The 18,670-nt window shown below is 37.5% G+C and overlaps 1 protein-coding gene across 7 annotated transcripts in view; it reads right to left on the reverse strand.

The window, feature by feature from the left end:
* Positions 1 to 620: 620 nt before the first annotated feature.
* LOC137401482 (serine/threonine-protein kinase mig-15-like) overlaps positions 621 to 18,670 on the reverse strand; it is an 86,486-nt gene continuing 68,436 nt past the window's right edge. For 6 of the 7 annotated variants that reach the window (XM_068087855.1, XM_068087852.1, XM_068087853.1 and 3 more), the window contains 11 exons: positions 11,981 to 12,178; positions 10,764 to 10,977; positions 10,511 to 10,576; positions 9,305 to 9,448; positions 8,808 to 8,908; positions 8,161 to 8,310; positions 6,586 to 6,609; positions 4,725 to 4,806; positions 4,133 to 4,213; positions 3,806 to 3,945; positions 621 to 1,414 (listed from right to left, as the gene is read on the reverse strand). In XM_068087855.1, the coding sequence (XP_067943956.1) occupies positions 1,331 to 1,414; positions 3,806 to 3,945; positions 4,133 to 4,213; positions 4,725 to 4,806; positions 6,586 to 6,609; positions 8,161 to 8,310; positions 8,808 to 8,908; positions 9,305 to 9,448; positions 10,511 to 10,576; positions 10,764 to 10,977; positions 11,981 to 12,178 (1,284 nt within the window). In that variant the 3' untranslated portion in view covers positions 621 to 1,330. The remainder of the gene's footprint in view (positions 1,415 to 3,805; positions 3,946 to 4,132; positions 4,214 to 4,724; positions 4,807 to 6,585; positions 6,610 to 8,160; positions 8,311 to 8,807; positions 8,909 to 9,304; positions 9,449 to 10,510; positions 10,577 to 10,763; positions 10,978 to 11,980; positions 12,179 to 18,670) is intronic. The other variant, XM_068087854.1, reaches the window with a different exon arrangement.

The following is an 18,670-nucleotide window of genomic DNA, read 5'->3' on the forward strand; positions in this document are numbered from 1 at the left end:
AATTGACAATAGGATAATTTATGAATTTAGTGAACCATTTTTGGCATGGTTTAGACAAGTATTTATGTGGTTTAATAACCCACAATAACATATTATTATAGTTATATATTATTATTACCATAGTATTACATTAGGACTGTGTGCTCTTTTTTTGAGCATTGATTAGAATGATGACAACATGGCTCTTTGTCTGTTTTATTTTGGATCAGACGATTTTGTTCACAACGCATTCGCAACCAATCACCGAACTAACATGAATATGCTAAACAATTGATGAAGAGATTACGATTTGTCATAATTTAAAAAGCTGTATCTGATCTTCCATGTGATATTTTATCGTCATCATTATAGCAGTTTCTCAATGTGACAGTGACTGTCTTCAGGTCTGACTGCTTTTATTTCTGTGGATATTCCTTCCATGTGCAACTATGTAAGGCTCATTCTTCAACCTTGATCAAAACTACTTCGAGCGTCAATGTTGACAATGTATCTTTGAACTGTTTAGTTCTGATCCTGGAAACTCAAGTCCTTTACTCTAACGGTAGAGTATATATGATTGCAAAGTGAGGACTGAAGGCTACATTATCATTGACATAAATAGCTGCTTTAATGCTGATACATTCAATGCTTTACTAAAATTATTGTTATATATTATAATATATACGTAGTTAAATAAAATGCAGATAACAATACAGCGCCAATGAACCTACTATACCCATGGTAACCAAATACAAAATGGCGTAAACTGGTCATTTCTATTATAACCGTCCGATAGAAGAACTATAACAAAAAAATGGGCATTTTGCGACAAAACATTCCAGAAACTAACGGCAATCGTGTCCAGACAGCTAAATGACATTTTTCAAATGCTCAATCCAATATTTGCTACACAAACATGTGAGGCAAGCTCTGCTAGAGTATGGAGCACATAGATAAACTCATTGGTATAACCAAAAAGCACCTTACTCTGACTACAGAACCTAAACAGCTGTGTTACAAACATTAGTGTTACAAAATGATTAATAATAGCTCTTGTTAAACTGAAAGAACTGGTATACAACTGTTGCTGACCACGTGACCAAGCCAGCGTGATGGCGGCAGCGGAGAGAGTATCTAAAAATATGTGTAGCTGACCAGTCAAGGCACATGATATGAAGAACTAAAATGGCCCACTATGGGCAGAAGGTAGAAACCAGACAAGCCCCGCAGCATCACGTAGAAAATCTTATCAAAATGGCAGCGACTTAACAGGATGATCAGGAGACTCAGAATGCACAAAACTGATTCTCTGCGTCGACAGGCGGGAAGAGGTGAGATATTTTAGAGTCGTCTACCAGTTGGTAATTCCGGGTCGATTTAGGGTCATGAAATATATCTGAGAATACGAGCCAGATTTGACACTTGAGAAGAATACCTACAACAAGATCAAGTCATGATGATTAAGTGAAACGATGACAAGATGACAAGTAAAACGCAAGCTGACAACTGATGGAGGGAAACTTTCAGCTAGTCAAAAGCCTGTTTAAAATCGAAAAGTTTGCAAACAGAGATGATCATTACGTTAAATGTGACATTTAACCTACTACGAAGGAAAAACAACTCCACAAAGTAGATAACCATACAAAACTGAATCATTAAATCTTAAACCCGCAACCTAAATCCAATACAAAGGCAAGATAAACTAACCTACTGCAAGTAGTTAGTTGACTAGGTTTGGTTCAAGCTGCAATTGAACTTATGGTTATCTGAAGCATGTTGTCATCACCATGTTACTGAACGGAGCTTTTTTCCATATGATCATCAAAGCTCTAACCATTTGAAGAACTAGTCTTTTTGTAAATTAATAAAATATACATGCATGCGTAGCCACAACTAGAGAAAAACCCATCTACGGTTGGACCAGGAATTTGATGCCTTACGCATTTAGCTGTTTATGGCAGCTCTCCAATTATTTGGCGGCATGCCGACCTTGAAATGTACGGAAAAATAATACAAAACTGACAGCTGAAATTTTCAATTAAGCTATTGAATACAGGAACACCCGGTTGCATCTCCATCGATAAATAAACCACACTTTATCACTGTGTGTGCACGCGGTCGTAAATGTTATGCATTTCCAATTTTTTTGGCCGATTTCATCCAAGCTTCACACATATGCTCCATTTTTTCTGTCAGGTCGCTAAAATATTTGGTTTCAGTACTCTGCCTGGTACCTGAGAAGCAGGCTCTTAAACACCCGCCCACAGGTACCTGATTAAAAATAAAATAAATCTCAGGCTTCGCTGAGCTTACCGCTAGTCTCCTATGATATCACGAGTTCAATGAGCTCACATCTTCTAACCATAAACGTGATAATCATTTTCAGCGATTTTAGCGATATACATTTGAGCGATAATCGTTGGTCAAAGTCGAATCTCTCGCTTGTTATACTACATCAGTTCATACTTTTAAAGTGTTAATTAATCACCGCTTAGAGAATATGATTTTGAAACTACGCTTGTGATTGGTCAACGGTTTTAGGAACTCGCTCTAGAATTTCGCAAACAATGGCAATCGAAAGTAACATATGTATGTCATCAATTAACAGGCTGAAACTATATGTTTTCCAGTATATTTGATCAAGCTACAACACTAATACGTTAAATGGACTGAAAGTTGGTGTTTATATGTGACAAAATCTGCTGTATTAACAGACCGCTTTACACCACCATAGTTCAATTAGACCGAGTCAGGTAGGCTATGTGAGACATAGATACTCTGACTGATATCTCTCTTCAACTACCTTGCAGGTACTCTATAGTTTCCAGTCTTAATTCCCTTACGACTCCAATTCCACAGTTGTTTCAACCTGTCTTTGTTTGACTAACTATGATTGGCTAGCCCAAATGAACAAGGCTATACTATAACGTTGAATAACAAAAAGTTTGGCTGAATACTAAAATAAGAGGATTTACTTTGAAACAAAAAACTTATAAAGAAAGATAAAAAATAGAAAACTCACAAAGAGCTTTCCATGTAGCCTGTAAGGGAGCATTTGTACTCCCTGCACAAATGAGTATGTGTATAGACCAATGATTGGCATTCAAACATTAATTGCCAACCCCTCGCAATTATAGAGTCACGGTATCAGGCCATGATAGCACACGTGAGTAGGGTGGCCCCAATTGGCAGCAAGTGAGCACAAACATCCCAAGTATTTCATTAAAAACTGATGCAAAAGCATTTGTAAATGGGCGTGTTCATAAATAATGATGGGACATTTGTGATGTCCTGTCATTTACAAATTATGTTGCACTTCATAGCTCCAGAGCTGCTATTTTGAAAGCAGTAAATTTTATATTACCTGAAAGCCAAGAAAATACTGCATCAATTAACTAAAAGAATTTTATAATGGGAGCAAATGTGTGTGTGTAGTTGGCATCAAATAACTCTAAATGTCCTATCATTATTTATGAACACGCCCAAATAGTTAATGATTGCTGGCTATGATGACCAATTGCTTGTCGCACTCCAAACCTTTGAGGTAATACTAAAAATGTTTATACTGGATTCATCTACATGATGTCCTTTGGCTGATAGAATAAGTCAAGTGCATACTGTTGAAAGTGGCATGTAGCGGATAACTCCAAGTCTATGGTTATATAGGTCTAAATCCCTACTCAACAATAGCTATTTTTTAAACGTACAGAATTCGCAAGTAGCCCGAACTACACAGAAACTGACGATGCCATATTTTTATTTATATTTTCTCAACCATAAATTGCCCCACCCCATCTGACCTAGATACATAAGTACTTGACGTTACCTTGTCATTTCTCTCACACAAAAACTTCAACTTCTGAGCCTTCTTGTGCATAAACACACCATCAAGGTGTCCCGTGTCGGCAGCTCGAATCTCTATAGCCTTGTTCCCCCAGCCCATGATCTGGCCAGTACTTATATAGGCTACAACAAAGCAAAGGCTAAGTACAATATGGATCAACAAAGTAAAATGTTTTCAACACAAGCCAGTATCAGGAATACCACCGCTTGTGCGATTGTCCGTACGATTGGCCGATTTTAAACTCACGACCAAATGGCCTTAGATGGCAACTGTCTAGTAATAACAAACAAGAACTTAGGCTATCCTTACCAACAGAAGTTGGGCTTTCTCCCCACTGAACAACGACGTTCTTTGTTATTTTACCATTCGTGTCCACAAACACACCTTCATCTGCAAAAAGTGGAGAAATTTGTTCATAATTTTTCATGTTCCTGAGAAGTTGAGCCTTTCGGGTCAGATTCCTCAATTAGGAGCTAATGGTTACCATTGCTACACTTAGTCAACAGACACGATCACAAATCGTGTTATATATACATATATATGTATATATATATATATATAATACTTGATGTCACTATGCATAAGTACAACTAATAACTTTAAATAAACAGACTTGGCCAGTTTCCATCAGAGACTGCTGTGACAATTTTTTTCAGTTGAAAAATTTCAAAGTATGGAAAATTTTCTGAGGAATCATTTGATACGTATATTATATAGTCTGAGTGGTCCAGAGTGGTACTAAAAGAGCAAAAACCCAATAAATGTTACAAAATGATGGCTGATATTTTGTACTTTTTGTCACGACTATAATTAGCACAAACGAGTGAGATCCTACGACCAGACGATGACCTCGAAAAGCAAATTCCTCAGTCATGTAACTGGAAAAAGGCCAAATACTTACTGTCGTAGCACATAAGTAGGTGCATCCCATTTGACCCTGGCAGTATGACTATGCAGTGCGGATTAATAGTACCGCCTTGGGCCTACAAGGTGCCAGACAAGCATGATGAGACAACTCCTCGCATCATAACAATTATAAAAGAATAACGACATATATTCACCTGCACTGTGACAAATATTATGATTCCATACAGTAATAGCCTAGAGACACCAGTGCAGAAGGGTGCACCAGTGCAGAAGTGCTACGCTGGGCCAACAAGCGGATCATGTTATTATAAGACGTTATAGTAGAATGATGGTTGTGCAATGCTTAATAACAGGGCATATGTCTGCGTATGAAGCAACATACAAAGACCTAGGCACACGCACAAGTGCGACGGCATTGGTTGCGAGGGCCGTTTCCATGACACAAAAATGGTGCGTATCACTGGTGTTTCACTTCCAAACAGAGGCACTGAATCACGACAGAATGAGAGCGACACGGCTTTTTCCATGATGACATTGCAGCGGCATATGGGGGTGTGTCACTACTCTATCACTGTATGGAAACTTCATAAAATAAACATAGGTCCTGTTATGTTCATCTAGCAAGATAATGCTATAGTCAGATGAACATGGCAGACCTAGTACAAGTACTTATATATGCAAATGAATAGTTATGGTATCATAACATTGAATACTATAGCATTCAATATCATTTAATGCTGTTAACTACATGCAAAACATGGCACCACAGGATCAGGCATAGATTCTCATGCGAGCATGCTCCGCAAAGTTAGATACAGCAGTTTTCAATGATGGTAATAAAATATTAAACCTGCCAAAGATATCATAATTACATTCTTAGGAACTCTACATAGTGATCCCTCAACAACTTACGCTTCATTTTCTTCAATTTCAGTTATTCGCAGATTATTCAGAAATATTCATCAATAACTTTATTTTTAAAAATGTATTATTCATTGCTAAATTTTGTTATTTAATTATTAAATTTAATATTAATAAAAATTAATAGTTAATTATTATTAATATTCGATTTTAATATAGCTATCAAAATTATTCTTCTAGCTCCTAAGAAATATTTTTAGTGCTTGCAATACCCTTGAAAATGTAATGGCCTTCATTTGTATACATATGCTGACTGAAGCTGTTCATTAGCTATACATCGTGACAACCGAGAGTTACCTCCTCTCTTTCATATCTCCAAACATGGCAATTCCTTCTTAGGATTAACCCAGTTAATCACAAGCAGGAACATTCAGACCACATCAAGTCGATACTAAGGTATAATCTGTTTTCTCTGGTTTAAAATATTGAAACTAAAGTTCAAATATAAACTGGATGTCAATTAAGATAACATCAAATCATCTACTTTTTATTCATGAAACTCACACACTTAACACAATAAGTTTAAAAAGCAGTTAAACTGTACTAAAGTGTTAAAATTATTGTTTATACGTAAAAAATATTGTTTTCTGTTTCGCGAATAGTTGCTTCTTACAGAAGCGGCGATCGTGAATAACCTCGTCAAGTAAGGGATCACTGTATCGCTACAACTATAACTATGGCCACCGATATTAACCAAATGGATGTAGCCAGAGTTCTTACAACAGTTTGGGCTAGTATAAGAGCTATTAGTATTGCAAAGAGGACAGCAATCAAAAGGTATAGGCTATAGCAATGTTTAAAGCCAAACAGCTGAAACTAACTGACAAGCAAATGCAAAGAATGAGAAAGAAAGCCTTAGGAATAAACCAATCACATTCAAACAATCAATTTAAGGTCAACAAGCCCACAATTCCTTGCGTATGACTTTTGTTTTATGGGCAGGTAAAAGCAAAGGATGCTGGTTGAGTTATTACCGAGGAAATCGAAGTGGGTCTATCCTATAAAGACATTGCAACAGTGATAGGAGATAAAGAGAAGACAACATCGCTGATCGGTAGAGAGAATAACTCCACATCCACCACCAAATGGCTCACTAATATAGCCACGATTTCTCACTCACAAAAGGTTTAACTGTTGGTATAGCAAACAGCTGATATGAGAATCGTCTCCCATGACTACTAAACTGGTGAAAAGATTGCCAAATCAAACGTCGCTGGGTAACCTATTTTTATAACAATGCGCGACGTTTTGCTTGGAAGCTTGGGGAAGGCCCGTTCCAGGAGCAGCCACTAAATTGAGATTTGATGGGAGTGCATAAGCCCTCGGCTGTAATTTCTATTGGCTCATGCGATACCAACAATTACACGAATGCTTCAACATTTAATGCTATTCACTATGAGAGAACAGAAATTTTTACGAGATGCCTACGAAAAAACTTAGGAGACACAAAGAATCTGCTGACGGGCTAATTACCTGAATAAATTGGTAATAGTTAGAATGCATCATAGAGGTATAGGGCTACAGAGGAGAACATTAACAAGCTATGCTTTTGTGCGACCAATCATAAACAACATCTCATATGCTGACATACCACCTACAGAGAAGCACTTTTAATAAAAGTCATATTCGTGGCCTGTTTTCCATACAATAATTAGAACAAAGCCTTGAACAAGGATTCATATAAGTTCAAATAGAATACAACATTATGAGTTGTCTGCTCCTGTTAAGAATTACTGGAACATAAAATAACAGTTTAAGTTTATGGCGAGTGCCTGAGCCATCTTCAAATACAGCTACCGTAGCCTGAGGTCCTACACTGTCCTGTTCTGGATGAGCACTTAGAACATTAGTCAAAGAACTTTCTGTAGGAAATGTGACAAGTAAATAGTACAAACTTGCATAGTAATAACGTTTTACATTTCTATAGTAAAAACAACTTCTGATTGGCCTTCCTTGGCCTGCTCATTATGTGATTGCAGGTTTAATATTGCCAGCTATGCATTTTAACTGTTGCCAAGGCCATACTTCTGAGAATGTATATGAAAATATTGCAAAAAGACTCATTTTCAAAACTCATATTTTACTTTTACTGTACTTCTCTCGACTTATAAAAACGCTTGTCCAATACTTTTTCTAATAACTGTTCAATGTCCCTTCTCGTCCGATCTCCAATTTCTCTTATAGCTTTTTATTAATCTGTCAGCACTGATCAGTCTTTGCCACTCGCTGACACTTGCTTAAACATTAACAAAGACTTACGCAGACAAAAATCTCATCCCTCTAGGTGATTTTCCCATATCCAAATAGGCAAATAACTTCAATGAGTTTAACAACTGTCAAGCCCATGGCATTTTTTTTAATATAGCTGGCATCATGACTGCTGGTGCATCATACACAAAACGGCAAACTTGACCACCAAAATGCAAAGTCTATATCAGAATGTCATATATATATATTCTATCTTAGGAAATCATAGCCATTGGAATTGCTCCATATTCTTCAAATAAGGCATACTACAATCTCAGCTAGTAGTAAATAGTGAGTCCTACCTGAGAGGGTATGTTTAGATCAAAGGTTGTGTTAGTATCCAAGTCAATAGCATGGAATCCATTCTGTGACCCATAAACCACCTTCAGTCTTTGACCTTCCTCTACGGTAAGATCTACCAGCTTTGGTTTGTTAGCAAGCTCTGTGAATGCCTTCAAAAATGAAACTTCATTTGTTCCCAAAGGTAGACCACTCATTGATAAAAGCTTACCAAATAATTTATGCAATAAAACTTGGAGTTGCCTATTCATTTCAATTGTTTTTTATACATTTATTTATAAAAAACAATATACTCTATGGTTTATATATTTATAGAGAGTTTGAAAATACAATGATAAAAAGCATGTTGTACAAGGTGCAAATGTGAATAAATGCCTCATCTGGATAAAAACACGACTTGACCATTTTGTTTAGAAAAATCTGGAATATCACGTAGGGCAGCACACTATGATTACATCGCATAGCTAGACAGAACAGCTGCAACAAAAACATAACTCTACCACACTATACACTATCGCGGTGAAAATTACATATCTTTGAGCAAGTTGACATCGCGCCACACCTCATTATTAGCAAACAACAAGAGTTGCTGTCGAATCGTTGGCCAACAAATAGTTTCCTATTAAAAAAAACAAAGTATAATGCGTACCTTGAATGCCATGAACTTGTGGTAGGGTTTCGGTGCCCAAGCGTAGATCTCTATGCTGCTCTGCAAGGCTATCACGAGAAACTTTATCCTCTCGTACTTGACTGTAAAAAAATGCTTGCCGTAACATTGGATGGTTTAACTCTGACCAAGAAACTAACACCATGCTAAATGTTAATAACACAGAAGCATAGCTGCTGAAGAGAACAAACATATGTTGAACATAAATTGATGAAGTAAACTGTCAGTTTATTGCATAAAACATTCTAATTGGATACTGAAAAGCACAAAACTTTTTTAATGCAACACGGAGCTTCTGTCTATGACAAATTGTATTGAGAACAGGTCAACACTTTGTAAAATTTTATAATTATTATAAAACAATAATGATAACAATACTCAGCTGGTACAGCAAATAAACCAAATGTTTTGCAAACAGCACTAGAGATGCTCATGTTACTAAACAAAAAGAGGAATGCAGCCTAATAACTTGCACCCACCTATGTTGAAATGCACTGCCCCTTCCAACTCTCCGACATTAGTCCAACCCATCTTCTTCTCGACCTGGTCAGACCTGAGAAACTTTTGCTTGAGCCATGAGAGATAATAAACACGAATTCTGTTCTTCTTGCCAGATATGGTCACTGCAATCAGCAGCATCAATGCTTTACTTGAAGAGGATAACAGAAGGAAAGAGAGAACAACTCTCATCTTACAGAGCCGCATAAGCACAACTGCAGTATATTATATCTTTATATCTATATATATATTTTTAAAAGTAGGTCCGTATGTCTGTCTGCATTCCGGCTATAGCTATTATTAGAATAGCTGTAGCTGGACAACAATGCTGATGCAACGTCATGGAGTACTGTCATTAGAAGCCTAGCAGCTTACTAGAATTTTCCATTAGCTATGTGCCAGGCTAATAGCATGAAAGTTACAGTTGTTTGACAAAGTTTCAAAACCTTTATCTTTATCTTAATTTATTTCAACTACGCAAAACACTTCTCTCATGATATGTAGTTTGTAAGTTAGAATGGGAAATGTTGTTAATGTTAAATACAAATCAATTTTCTGTCCAGACCTTTTTATTACCCGGGCAAAGCCGGGTAGCACAACTAGTTGTTACATATACATGTATATGTATTTATCACTCAAAGTAGACTGCATATAGAATGAATTATACTTTTAAAATATCTCATAACAGCAAACAGTACAGTCAAACCTTTACATATGACCTAAATTTTTCATAGATTTACTTCATGTCAAGACTGCCATATGTTGTACCAAATATTCTTACAAGAATACAGGATATTTCATTTTAATCATTCCACATGCCCAGTCATCTCTGATAACTGCAGTCGACACAAACTAAATGTGTATATAAAACTACATAAAAAGTTAATTTATTAAATTAGTGATCAATAAAAAGTGATTTTTATTAAATCGTTATTTTAAAGAGATAAAAACAGAGTGTATGAAGATAGAAATACGTAGCGTAGCATACGATAACTTAGACTTCGCTTATACAAGTTTTTCTACTATAAACTGCGATGTTTTGAGAAACTTTAAACATTCTATGCTAAAAATCATATCTTCTGGTTGATTAATTATTTAATCAAATGTTACATCATACATTGGAAAATTCACAAATCAAGGTATTTTATAGGCAGAGGTTACACTGTAACATGAAAACGCATGCTCACCTAGGATATTTTGTCCCTCTAACACCTCCATCTGCGCAAACCTTCTTCTGTTGATGAGCTGATAGACTACAAGTAGATACAGCCATGTACATAGCCTAATAAATGCGAAAGAGTAGACAACTACAAGTCTGAACATCAGCATAGTCATCATGAAAGACAGGTTATGGCTGATATATACATGTATATATAATATAAATTATAATTTATAAATACACATTTAAAATTATAGCAATGAGAGTCAAGGTCAACCTACCCTTCCCCTGGCCACTTCTGTCCAGCAGCATGAGGCCAGCCTCAGTTCCTATTAGAAGATTCACACCCCAGAGGGCGGCACACAGAATGTCCGACGTGAATCTCTTCTTATATTTCCTAATCTCAGGTGACTCGGACTCTGAAGGTCTAATATTGACTGTAACCTCCTTTCTACTCGCCTCAGTACGGGGTGTACTACTACCACTCCCACCCATCTAGAATGAAGTTATAATTAACATATTTACTAGCAACTAAACGATGAGCATGATCGCTAAAGAGCTCAGTCAACCCAGAAACCTGTTGTAGCTCATTAGTGTAATGAAATATTTCAATACTACGTCTGATACATGTATATCTAAGAAGATAATTAGCTGCTAGTACAAGTCAGCATTGTCATCTAGTGATCAAGGCATACATAAGCACTCCTTCCAAGTGCTCACCTTTAAAGCCTGGTTCCCATATCAAACGCGAGACCTCGACGGTCTCGCCGGTAATCTCACGCAGCAAAACACTTGCGGCGCTAGGCTCGGCGGCTAAATGTTCACATAAAGCTGCGTCGCTGGCGAATATGTAAACAAGGCCACTAGCCATGTCATTTCGAAAGTGCTGACTTTCACTTGTACAGTGCATTTTGGGAAGGCTTTGCCTGTCGCGCTTCACAAAATTTGAACAGTGCTAAACTCTTGCGTTGACTGCCGGCAACTACCCGCGGTACTCGGCGCGCGCGTAGTTTCACATTTCGTCATTGATAGCCCGGCGATGCTGTCACCAGTGCTTGCAGCATATATGGGAACCAGGCGTTAGATTTTTCAAGTAATGCGCATAACAAATCATCAAATCATCAACAAAATCATCAGGACTACTTGTCAACAACTTGATCCCGACTAACAATTGGAGTCGCTCACCCCTACCAGCTAATATTATCAACAAATGTGTTTTGCATTCAGAGGTGAGTGATGAGATAGCGACCAATACAAATTTCTAAAATGCCCAAAGGTGGCAACCAATAACAAAATACACAGAGTTATCACCTCTTGACTATCTCCAAGAGTGGAATATCAACCTAGATGTTTGAAATAGGCCTGTGGGTTGATACTAATTGCGGTGAAATAGCACATTCCTTGAAAGATTTAAACTTGTGCAAAACCAGAGAAAGCAAAAATTCCACAACTAATACTCGTACTCTACAGAGAACAATGGTACAAACGACAGACATACCTCATGAGAGCTGCTTCTATCAGGGGTCTGTCTGGTCAACATTTTAGGTAAGAGATCGGGCATTGGCTCACCACCCGCACCGCGCATCACAGGCTCCGAATTAGTTACATGGCCTAAGTGAGAGTTCCTGTTAGCGGCACCAGAGGGTGGAGAATCGGCATAACTACTCGCGGGTAAGAACTTGGGCTCACTAACATTCTGAAAAATGAGAGGTATTCTGAGAATGACATATCACTGCCTAGTTAACACTGATGAGCGTGAAAAGGAGAACAAATCAAGGCGGTGACAAGTAATTGGCTTGACTTTTGGAAAAAGTGTCTAACGTTTAAAATCCTTTGCGATTGTTTTTGATGTTTAAGGTGATCTAACTGCCGGGATGTTTTGGGATTAAAATCGACAAAATTTAATAGACAGGCAGCCGAGCGACTAGTGACATCATTTTGACACATTTTTCTTCTGAACGATCAAGTTTTGTCGATTTTAATCTTGAAACATCCTGACAGTTAGATCACCTCACACATAAAAAAAGTTTTGGAGCATGTTAACCATGATCAAGTTTTGTCGATTTTAATCTTGAAACATCCTGACAATCAAATCACCTTAAATATGAAAAACAACTCCAAATGATAAAAAATACTGATATTTTCTGATAAAATCTACTAAAACTTTGCGTAAGTTCATCTTTAAACAGAACTTGGAATTCAAATTAATAAATTAGCATTAAAATCACGGAGCAATTACCAACATATACTGACAGCGACTATTGACAGAAGATTGGATAAACCGAAATCAATATTATCTTAATCAGCACAAACACCACCTTACCACTGAGGCCCATTACAAAGCTTATGTACAACTCTAGCAATATACAAGTGCACAGATTTACAACAAGAAGAAATATAAAAGAAGGCGGTGAAGAGATTAGATTTCAAAGGAAAGGAAAGCTAAAAGAAACAGTAACAAGCAAAGCGTTATGTTTGCAACTGGCAGGCACCAGAACAACAATTTCCTTCTATGCTTTTAACTTTGTTTTCTTACCCTAATCGATCTTACGCAACCTTTATGAGGAAACCTCATATAATGTTTGCCCAACAATGGCTAAATGAACAAATCCTTGCAACATTTCGAGTAACGAATTAATTATATATCATTTGGGCTTCCAACTTTGTACGGACAAATTTTCCCGCAATTAGTAAATATTCTACTAACTAATAAAGCAAATATGAGACGCCGGCCTATCGGTAAACAAACCCTGAGCTATCATTCATTATCTAAAGATGCATTGTGTCTAGCGTATGAGAGATAAAGGTAGCGTGTATCACCCACATGAGAAATATTAGAAGGCATTTCCCTGTTACGTTGGTATGCTAGCCTACCAAGTATGCGATCTGGTATGCCATGTGTGAACAGGTGCTGGTGAGAGAATGGGATGATCTGTACACATTGCCTCTCATAATAGTAAATACAAACAAGCGGAAGGTTTTGTCAATCATTCAGTCACGATGTTTTCATCACATGCATGATATGAATTTGGAGTTATCCACACATTGAGGCACAATGCAATCAGTGTTTAAATGGACATTTTCATGTTGCGGATTAATGCGGGCGCTTTGTTAAAAAGATATTCTACACCAGAGGTCATAGCAGCAAACTCGGAACTGCGCAAATCCAAAAAAGAGCGACTGAAGTGTGAAAAATAGTTAAAATGGAATAGCTTGGGTGGCACTTTTTTGCGCATCTTCTACAAGTACCATATTTCATCTTTGGCAAGCATGAAATATTCGGTAAAAATGTGCGAGTAACGAATTTCCCTCGATTTGCAGGTTTGTGCTGTTTGCATCTTGCAGGTGAAGCAAGCTTACGGATTAATCGCGTCGTGGAAACATACAGTACGATCTTCCATGACCTTGAAGACTAAGCTATATGTACTTTCAAATCAAAAGCAACAGACAGAAGTTCAAAATACTAATCATCGACTTCCACGTTCCAACTGTTAATGCCAGTTAGGAGCGAGAAGATGCACTTGTCGTGCTGAGTGCTGACCGCTAAGCGAGAAGCTAATGAAGAACAGAAAAGAGTAAAATCGATTACCTTCCTGGTACGAACAATGACCTTAGGCAGGTTGTTGACAGTTGACAGCGGGCTGATTGTAACAACCTCTACGAAAGCTGCTCGCTGCAGGTAGTATAGTATTCATCCAAAAATTTTTTAGAAGTTGAAACAATCTCAGCCCCAGCAGCACAAAATAGTTGTACTAACATATTTAAATGATTGTATATTATGAGTATTTATTTATGTACTTATTTGTGTACAGATTTAAATTTATATATAACAAAAGAGGATGTTCTTTTTTATAGCTCGCGTTACGTTTGATTGTCTCTTCAGTCTAGCCATAAAGTATGATATGCCTACGACTGCTGCCACATTATTCCGGTTACTTCTTGCTGTTTTTTAAAATGACAACGCGATCTGCGAGGCAAAGCAAGCCATCAACTCCATTAGTATTGCATCTAATTACATGATAACGGAAGAGTCAACAAACATGGGTTGTAGAAATGGATACCTCTGTTTGTTTACAGTCACACAATCTGATACTGCAAGGAGATTAGCAATACCCAATCAATTTCCACTCCCACAAAATCGACAGCAAACGCTTTTCACATCACCACGCTTTTCACATCACCACGTTAACTGTCTAACGATTCTGCTACAGACAGTGTGACCGTATCCATTGGAGTTATGTGCTCATTGATTTACCGACCGATAAGTGTTTCAATGGACATGGTGCGGCTTAATGTAGGTGCTTTGTTAAAAATATACAAAATTCTCGATCAAATAGAAATAAGAACGGCTGAAGGGTGAAAATGTTTAAAATGGAATAACTTGTGCGGCACTTTCTTGCACATCATTCGCAAGCATAAAGCATTTGATAAAATTTGTGAGTAACAAAACTCGCTCGGCTTGCGAATCTTTGCCGTATCAGCTGGCGGATGATACAAACTTCCAGATGAACCACCTCAAGGAAACATAGTGTTATTAAGCGAAGACCATTTAGGTGCACCTACAGGCGCCCAATTTACGATAATTCATATTGCTTATTCAGAAGCCCTCTAAGCGCCCACCAAGTGTGACAGAAGGCGACTAGCTTTTACCTGTAACAAGTGATCACAGGTTCTCATGCTATTGGTATAATAAAAAAATATATTTCCTTTGGCGTTGTTGGAGCAAAAGATGTGTCTAGATTATTTTTAGTTGGTGCAAATAACCTTTCAGCTCATTCTATGCATTCCTAGCAGCCTGGTAAAAAGGTATTGAGTAATAGATATAAACAAGAACTCATAAATAATACCAGTTCAAACAATGGTTAAAAGTGTTACTGACGCCTTGAAGTTACAGCGGAATGTCAGGCAGCGGATCAGCTGACTCTTGACATAAACTAAAGGCATTTATGTTATTGGGAGGAAATGAATAGCTTTGGCGAGACTGCAACATTTTTAGCCGATAATTAAACAGCTCCACGTATGCAGTATCGGATCGATTGACATCGCTGAAAGCAAAAATGAATCATGGCTGTTGAAAATTTTTCTTTGACGATGGCAACATGATCTAGCAGACAACTCCAACGCAGCACTGATTATACAGGTCAGCTAAGATATGTAACAGCCCACAAACATGTAAAAAAACAGCTTCACCACGCAATGGCTGCTCCAAGAATTTCAGCTAAATCTCAAATATTCAAAGTCAACAAAATCTTTCTCTTTCCCCGGTTAGCATAAACACAGAGAGTAGAGCAACCAGACAAGCTGCTATTGTCAAACAGTAGCTAAATTCCTTAGCAGCTATTCAAGTGACCCTCTGATAAAATCAAATGAAAGCGAGTCTTTGTTAGAGATGAACAGTTAGGAGGGTCTACGAAATATTATCACCATCTCCGTCTGTAAGGCAGATGCGTCGAGCCACTTCTTGAAAACTGGCCACAAAGTACCTCCGCATATTGAAGCGTTCAAGTCAAAGTCAAGATAAAGAAGGATAAAGCACGAGCTGCGGATAAGGGGTGATGGCACGAGAAGCACCTGCTTGGAGTGTCAATGAAATGTCAACAAGAAGCGAATACATCTGCCTGTCAGCTTTTGTTATGAGGTGTGTTATTACAATGACAGATTGTGGGATGATCAAAGACGGATTTGTAATCTAAACAACCATGGCTTTGTCTCGAGTGAGTTCAGTAAAACAACAAAACTTTTATTCCTCATTTGAAGCAATTCCCATCATTGCTTTTTGCGTTGGGCAATAACCAAAACAATAAAAGATTTTGGGTTGACCTCAGCCAAAAAAATGACATTTCCAAACATTTCCCATTATATAGAATATGTAATCTAGAAAGACTGGTCGACAGCAGTCCAGCAAAAAAATTGGGTTCAAAACTCGCGGCATCTCTTGCAGACTTAGGTACAATGTACGCGCTTTAAATGTTCCAGGTGAAACAATATGTTAAACCCATGTCGTTAAAGCTAGATTTGCACAGAATTTTAATAAATTTTATCAGAAGGTATCCGTACTTTCTATCATTTGCGATCATTTTGATGTTTGAGGTGATCTAATTGGCAGGATGTTTAAAGATTAGAATCGACAAAGCTTGATCCGCGGTTAAAATGCTGAGAGCAAACAAAAGCACGAATGTGACATCTATAGTTGCAAGGAGACCAACAAAACAGACATGCGTAACACAGCAGCTTGAGAATGGAATGGCCAATATTAACTATAGCAACGATCGCAACTAGAGACATCATTTCATCACATATTTTTCTTCCAAAGTTTTAACCGCGATCAAGTTCTATCAATTTTAATCTAGAAACATCCTGACAGTCAGATCACCTCAAACACCAATAACAATCGCAAATGATAGAGAAATACCGATACTTTCTAATAAAATCTGCAATTTTTTTGTGCACGTTCATCTCCAAGTTTGTTCAATACGGGATCACCAACTGCCAGGTTATTGAAACATTAGTTATTCCAAACTGGCTAAAACCCACTAGCATATTTAACTATATCTTGAAAAACAACTACAGTTTCGACTAGCCATTTGATGACGGGTAAAATATGTTTAAAGTAGGCTGGTTTGAATTCCCGACGGCCATTTTTAATGTATGCAAATTTAGTTTCCTATTTTGAATCCTTACATCCTACCCTCTCCACCAAAGAGACTGTTCAAACACAAAATCAATCATCTACAAAATCACAGCGATGCCTCCAAAGTCAACAAGCATTTGCGCAAGGTTAACCCAACTAGACACGCTTCCTAGGAGACTTGATAAACACTCCAACTGTCTTGTCATTACGTGAGAGAAGATTTAATATTTGCCTAATTGGTACAAGACATTCACCAAACAAACGCTGACCTAATGCACACCCCTGAAGCCGCGCGTGCATAGTCAGCACGTCTCCCGCTTGTATTTGTGATTAATGCAAATGTAACCAAATCTAATAGAAGGAGAATTCGTCACCTAGTAGTAACACTGCCTACAGCACTGTCTGTGCCTTGAGAACGTTCAACTAGAGTGTTGAAGCAGAACATATGACTATGCATCTATTTATTACATCAACATGTTGGAGTTCTACTTATTATTGCGTTCCCATTGCGCGGGATGATGCAGATTCGAAGTTGCACGCACATTGAGTTACCGTGTGGTAAGTGTTTTAATGGATATTCGTATGCTGCGGATTAATGCAGGACTTTGTTAAAAAAGATATGGAATTTTACGCCGGAGGTCATAACATCGCACTTCTGTCTCACTTAGCAGCAGGCTTTCGAACTAGAAATGACTAAAGTTTGGAAAATGTTTAAAATGGAAAAGTTTGCGCAGCATTTTTCTGTTCATCATTCGCAGGTGCCGCTACTGTCTTTCGTAAGCATAAAACATTTAATAAAAATTTGTAAATAACAAAACATGCTTGACTCGCGAGTTTTCGTCGTTTTCATCTCGTGGATGATACAAACTCACGGATTAACCACCATGGAAACACGGTGTATTTTATAGGTTTGAATTACATCCAGATTATCTGTTGATTTATTATTATGCTGCCATTTATACAGTATTAAGAGATAATCTTCAGATTAATCCAACTTTACAATGATCTTAAAGCAATTGAGCACTTGACACTATATATAACCAATTATGATATATTACGTTTGTCCATATGCAAGACCGGTTAGAACTGTTTTTCTATTCCCGCTTTCCATTTTGTAAAGAGAGTCAGAATTTGTCACCAACATTTTGATACTGAATGATTTCAATTTAGAACAGGCCCCAGAGGTGGTTTGCAAATGGTCAACGACAGCTGCCTCCTGACAATTTGCAACAAGCTTTCCTATACGCTAAGCATTCATTTTAACAAACATCCAGGCATTTTAAAACACCGAATATTAATCAAAATGAAGCAACAAAAACTCATACAGCAAAGAAAACCTCACAAAGAACTGAATACACAAATTTGCTCGGAAAACCTCCATCAACATAATAATACTGATCGCAGCCACCATTGCCACCGTTGACAAGTTGCTTCAGAAGAGACCTATCAGCCAATCAATAAAGCATATCAGTCTCTAGTGACTCAAACAGGAAACAATTAAACTCGAAGAACCTCCTTTTTTGGCAAGGAAGAGCAAGTGTTTGCTCACCATTGTCA

Source organism: Watersipora subatra, chromosome 8 (assembly GCF_963576615.1).
Source record: "Watersipora subatra chromosome 8, tzWatSuba1.1, whole genome shotgun sequence".
NCBI classification, from domain to species: Eukaryota; Metazoa; Bryozoa; class Gymnolaemata; order Cheilostomatida; family Watersiporidae; genus Watersipora; species Watersipora subatra.